General features: G+C 39.5%; 2 protein-coding genes across 2 annotated transcripts; both read left to right on the plus strand.

Annotated features, from left to right (window-relative positions):
- Positions 1-309: 309 nt before the first annotated feature.
- On the plus strand, positions 310-2,399 carry LOC121383762. The gene is made up of 3 exons (XM_041513859.1): positions 310-687; positions 902-1,257; positions 2,378-2,399. The coding sequence occupies exons 1-3, from the start codon at positions 310-312 to the stop codon at positions 2,397-2,399; spliced, it is 756 nt and encodes a 251-aa protein (XP_041369793.1).
- Positions 2,400-3,786: 1,387 nt separating this feature from the next.
- On the plus strand, positions 3,787-4,731 carry LOC121383763. Its single transcript, XM_041513860.1, has one exon. It carries the CDS (start codon positions 3,787-3,789, stop codon positions 4,729-4,731), a length of 945 nt encoding a protein of 314 aa, XP_041369794.1.
- Positions 4,732-6,311: the final 1,580 nt, after the last annotated feature.

Below are 6,311 nucleotides of genomic sequence, written 5' to 3' on the forward strand. Positions count from 1 at the left end.
GTTAGGTACCCTTTGCGGTGTTTAAGGTTGTTGCAAAGATTGTCTCCCTTGTTTTGACCGCGCGTCACCGCGCACTGGTAGATGAGCCACGATAATTCAAATATATAGCCATTTAGTTAGGTGTGTTTATGTAACTTTGTAACATACTGCAATAGGCAAAACTCTGTCCAAATTTTCACAATCTATTCGTACCATTTTCGAATGGACATAAGAGGTTTCAATCATATTTAACAAGAACATGTACTGAATGTTGAGAACATTTCCCTCCAGGCCAAAATTTTAAATTTTGAAACTAAAGTAAGTAGTTTCATGGACTATCTACATTCTCTGATTAACGAGGGCGAGCAAAAATCACATTTCACGGACTGTGGATCTCTACGAAGCTCGACATCAAGAACCAGTAGTTCAATAGCCCGGAAGCAGGCCAAAGCTGAGGCTGCTAAAGCAAAAGCTCTGTATGCACAACGTGAGGCGGCCCTCAGGAAGCAAAGGTCACAATTCGAAGAAGAGCAATCGATCGCCCAAGCGTCAATGGAAAGGCGCAAAGCAGACTTAGAAGCAGATCTACAACTGTTGTCCGAAGAGAAAGAAGCAGCAGCTGCAGTGGCAGAAGCAGATTCTTTTGAGGACATAATCAATTCTGATTCTCCGACCTCGCCCACTATACGACAACTGCCATTACCAACTGTCAGTCCTATGGAACGTGTGCGATAGTTTGTACAACATCCGCAATTAGAGCAACAATTGCAACCTTCGCTGGTACAATCCATCCAGCCATCTCAATATGAACTGCCTTTCCTGTCTCCAATTGTGCAGGACCATATATACCAGTCCCATTTTCATACGTCACGTGTGTCTCCTCCCGTTCAACGCCAGACTGTAGCTCCGCATGAATCTTCAGATATGCAGGAATTCCAAGCAGAGACGTTGTCTGCTACCTCAATTTGTGCCGCCGTCTATGTACCCGCATGTGCCGCACCCTATGCAGGGATCTCGATTTGAGCCTGCAACAGTGTTCTCACCCGCACAACAACCTGCGATGCCATCAATGTTTGACTCGCCATCTTTTCCTCCACCAAGCAAAAATACTGTGATTGACTTTACTCAATTCCTGTTGAAGAAAGATTTATTGTTGTCACGGTTATATAAATATGATGATCTTCCTGAAAACTACCTCATGTGGAGTTCTAGCTTTCGAAATATAGCTTTGGAATTAAATGTTAAACCCGCAGAAGAGCTGGATTTACTTGTCAAATGGTTAGAGCCATCGTCAACAAAACATGCCATTAGTATTAGGGTCGCAAATCCCACCGACCATCAAAGGGTTTGGGAAAGGTTGGAGGAACGATATGGGGGCCCTGAGTTGGTAGAGGAATCAATAAAACGAAAATTGATGAACTTCCCGAAATTAACAAATAAAGACAGCAAGTCACTTTACGAAGTATCAGACATTGTGTCAGAAATAGAATCCGTAAAAAAACAACGTAAAGTATGCAACGCTGTTCAGTGTCTACGATTCGTCTGCGGGCATCTCTCCAATATTAAACAAACTACCGTATAGTCTCCAAGAAAAGTGGGTTTCTCGAGCGGCTAGTTATAAAGCAAAATACAATGTCCAGTTCCCTCCCTTCATCTATTTTGTTGAGTTTATGAGAGAGATGGGTCGTGTGAGAAATGACCCTAGCTTGCGTCTTTTCGAAACCGATGGTTACAGGAACCCAACATCCAAACTCAAACATCAGAGGTTAGGTTCTAGTAATAACAATCCAGGTGGCAATAACATCAATATTTCGGTTAGGAAAACTAATGCCCAGTCAGGTTTCACAAGTTTTCAAACCAATGAACACAGTCGGTGCCCTATACACAGGACAGCCCATACTCTGCATCATTGTAGAACATTTAGTGCAATGACACATGAAAATAAGACGAAACTCCTGAAAGAAAGAAAGCTTTGTTTTAAATGCTTTAACAATGGACACAGAATTAATGATTGCAAAGAAAATGTAAAATGTCATGTTTGTAGTTCGGAAACACATTGCATGGCCATGCACAAACCCCTTGCACATCAAGGCGGGGAGACAAAATATTCCCAACCCAAAGAATCGAGACAACATGTGTGCTACCAACACGAGAATCATCCAGCATACCTAGTCCAGTAACACGCACATGCACCGAAGTGTGTGGCAGTGAATTCGAAGGAAAATCATGTGCAAAAATCTGTTTAGTCAAGGTGTATCCTGTCGATCGAAATCAGGAAGCTATATTAACTTACACCATTATTGATGATCAAAGCAATAGAACTTTGGGTCGGTCAAGCCTTTTCGACAATCTCACTTAAGAAGCAGTGAAACTTAATATTTGTTAAACTCATGTGCAGGTCAAGTCGTGACGTCAGGTAGGGTGACAAATGAGTGTATCGTTGAATCAATTGACGGTCAATACAAAATGTCTTTGACGAATTTACTAGAGTGTGACAATGTGCCGAATCTAAGACAGGAAATACCAACTCCAGAGGTTGCCAAACATCATCCTCATCTTGCTGACATTGCAACCGAGCTACCTCCAATAAATGACGATGCAGAAATTTCTCTTTTGATTGGCAGAGACTTAATCGAAGCACACCATGTCCTGGACCAGAGAATCGGAAGGCGAAATAGTCCGTATGCCCAAAAACTACCCTTAGGTTGGGTGTTAATTGGAGAATCGTGTATAGGTACCCACCAAAAGTTGAACTTGGTTAATGTAAACAAAACATACTTGCTACCTAACGGACCTGTTTTCGAACCATGTCCCAATGGGAACCATTTCAGAGAAGGGTGGAATAGATGAACATGACCATATATTCGTGACCAGGAAAGATAATGACAAGCCATCCCTTTCTGTGGAAGATAAGGAGTTCATAATGCAAATGGATAGTGGCTTCCGGAAAGACAAAAATGGTAACTGGTCAGCACCATTGCCATTCCGTTCCAGCAGACCAAGACTGCCAAACAACTACGAGTATGCTTGCAACAGAGCTAAATCACTCCATGCAAACTTGCAACGGAACCCTGTCAAATGTGAACAATTTGTTGAATTCATGAGGAAGTTGTTAGAAAATGGCCATGCTGAACTCGCCCCAAAACTAACTGAGAATCGAGAATGTTGGTACCTTCCTGTGTTTGGCGTGTATCACCCTCACAAACCAGGACAGATAAGATGTGTGTTTGATTCATCAGCAAAGTTCAAGGACCGTTCCCTGAACAGTGTGCTGGTGCAAGGTCCAGACCTGACAAACAGTCTGTTAGGCATATTGCTTCGTTTCCGGAGGGAGTCTGTTGCTATAGTAGCCGACATTCAACAAATGTTTTACAGTTTCCGCGTTCACGAAGATCACAGAGATTTCCTCAGATTCCTTTGGCATGCGGACAACAACCTCGAAAAACCTTTAGTTGAATACAGAATGTGCGTTCATATGTTTGGCAATAGCCCATCCCCAGCTATTGCTACCTATGGTCATCGCAAATCAGTAAGAAAACTTGATGAAGATATAGAGAACTTTGTCAATAGAGACTTCTACGTCGATGATGCTTTAACGTCACTTCCTACAGTACACGAAGCAATAGATCTTATGAAAAAAACACAGGAAGCTCATGCAAAAGCAATCTAGTGTTACACAAGGTAGCTTCAAACAATGAAGAAGTGATACTAGCCTTTCCAACTAATCAGCTTGCTATAGGCCTCAAAGACTTGAATCTTGGGGATGATGTTCTGCCTGTCCAGAGAAGTTCAGGTTTACAGTGGGACATGAACAATGATTCGTTTTTCTTTGACGTGTCAACAACACCAAGATCCTTCATAAGACGTGGAGTTTTGTCAGTTGTCAACAGCTTATTTGATCCTATCGGATTTCTAGCACCGATAACAATCCAAGGCAAGCTGATACTTCGCAACTTGATGAATGGAACGACAGACTGGGATGAACCTCTCCCACCAGATAAACTTTCTGAATGGGTCACTTGGAAAGACTCACTGGTTCAACTCAAACATGTCCACATCCCTCGGTGTTATTCAACTGAGTCATTGAGCCAAGCTTCTAAAGTTGAGCTGCATGTTTTTTGTGATGCATCAGAATTCGCCATCGCAGCTGTGTCCTATTTGGTGATTTATTCTACTGATTATAGCCGACACATTAGCTTCGTCATGGGGAAGGCCAAAGTAGCACCAGCAAGTGGACACACTATTCCTCGTTTAGAACTGTGTGCAGCAGTTCTGGCAGTACAGATATCAGAAATTGTGATGGACAACATAGGAATAAAATTTCACGACATAAACTACTACTCCGATAGCAGAATAGTCTTAGGTTACCTCTACAACATATCAAAAAGGTTCATGACATATGTAAGCAATCGCGTAGAAAAAGTCAGAAAGATAAATCGTCCAGATCAGTGGAATTATATTTCCACTCAGTTGAACCCAGCGGATATTGGGACTAGAGGTATTCATGTTGATAAGATCCAAGACAGTCTTTGGTTAGTGGGACGTGTCGTCGAGGTATTCCCCAGCCAAGATGGGAAAATGAGAAAAATCAAGGTGGCCATAAGCAGGAATGGCAAACTTCACTACTATATCAGACCTATTGTTAACATAGTGCTTCTTGTGACGAATGACAGTTACTTTTTGAATAATAATGAGTGTGTCAGTTATTCTATTAAGGACTACCGTATTCGTATATACAAACATGTGAATTAAGGAGAGTAGGATATAGAAATGTGTGTTCGGTTGTACCAAAGATGATAGTGTTCATGAATAACTGTGTAACGATATATTTGTTCACATTTTTAACCAGTAACATGCAATTCATTTTACATATTTGGCTATACTTTGGATATTGTCTAATATGATTTCAGGATTTTTTTTTTTTTTTTTTTTTTTTGTATTCTTTATTTTATTTTATTATTATTATTTTTTTTAATGTCGCATATAATTAATTTTGAGGATGACCAAGTTTAAGGTTGAATAGTGATACTTCATATCAGGCAGGGAGTGTGCTGTTACGCAGATAATGTAATGAGAATTACTCCATAGTTAGTACATTTTATCAGTTAGATACCCTTTGCGGTGTTTAAGGTTGTTGCAAAGATTATCTCCCTTGTTTTGACCGCGCGTCACCGCGCACTTGTTGATGAGCCACGATAATTCAAATATATAGCCATTTAGCCCCCTCACGGTGTAAGTTTGTGGTTTTATTGAATTTTATATGTTTACGAGTTAGTTTAGGTGTGTTTTTGTAACTTTGAAACATACTGCAATAGGCAAAACTCTGTCCAAAGACTATCTATTCATACCATTTTCGAGTGGACATAAGAGGTTTCGACCCCATAAAACAATTATATTTTAGCTTTCATCGCACCAAATTAAGCCAAGTTCAGGTTTGATTGTTAGGGATTTAATTTGATTCTGTGTTCTCAGTGCAGATACTTTTGTTCTTTTATTGATTCAATCTTTTTGTACATGTATTGATTCTATCCCTTTGTTGTACTTTCATATGGAAGTGAATAAAGGGTTAGCTGTCTGCAAACATTGTCGTTTATATGTGAGGCAGAACACCGTTTTTCAGTTGTTTTATAGCATTTAATATTTCATTTTCTTCAATCCTACTGTTTAACACATTTTCACTATTTGAGTCTATGTTATTGAAGTTTATTTTTGTTTCGTTATCGTCCGATTCGCCTTTGTTTAGACTTTGGAAAAAAAAGATAGAAATCATCTAACGGTGGTAAGTTATTATCTTCGTTAGGTGTTTTAAGTAGTTTGTAAAAAGCTTTTGGGTCATTTGTTCTCAGTTGTCGCATTTGTTTTTCAATATTAAATCTTTGGACAGAATGTTCTTTCATCAAGGATTTTTTATACGTTTTACTTGCATTAATTAATCTTTGTTTATTTTCTAAAGTTTTTTTTTAGTTATACGTTTTTTTTTGCCTCATGATATTTTCCGCGGGGAATTCGACAACTGTGTGTCTTACCGAACAGTGATTGGTTACCTTTGAGTTTTACACGTCGCTTGATCGTGCAAGACCGTGCATAACCTATAGTCGATTCAGCTGCATCTACAAATAGATTTTTCATGACCTCTGTTGCAGTATCGACGTGTTTGAACGTCAAATGACTGATTATCAAGCATTGCGGATATGATTTCGAGTGAGTCCTGGTTAATTTTATTTTTAAATTCTGTAGATTTTTCGGGTTTCCATTTACTAGGCTTTTTGTTAGCTGAATATGTCATTAATTAGAAGTATCGTTATCATTAACATGTTTATCAACATTTAAGC

This window comes from Gigantopelta aegis, chromosome 10 (genome assembly GCF_016097555.1).
Source record: "Gigantopelta aegis isolate Gae_Host chromosome 10, Gae_host_genome, whole genome shotgun sequence".
NCBI lineage: Eukaryota > Metazoa > Mollusca > Gastropoda > Neomphalida > Peltospiridae > Gigantopelta > Gigantopelta aegis.

Excerpts from the sequence above, each read along its gene's own strand:
- LOC121383762 (XM_041513859.1), top strand. The coding sequence starts at position 310 with ATGGACTATCTACATTCTCTGATTAACGAGGGCGAGCAAAAATCACAT. Across the intron at positions 688-901 it reads GACAACTGCCATTACCAACT|ATATGCAGGAATTCCAAGCA; the intron begins GTCAGTCCTATG and ends ATGAATCTTCAG. Across the intron at positions 1,258-2,377 it reads CTGGATTTACTTGTCAAATG|GTCAAGTCGTGACGTCAGGT; the intron begins GTTAGAGCCATC and ends ACTCATGTGCAG.
- LOC121383763 (XM_041513860.1), top strand. The coding sequence starts at position 3,787 with ATGAACAATGATTCGTTTTTCTTTGACGTGTCAACAACACCAAGATCC.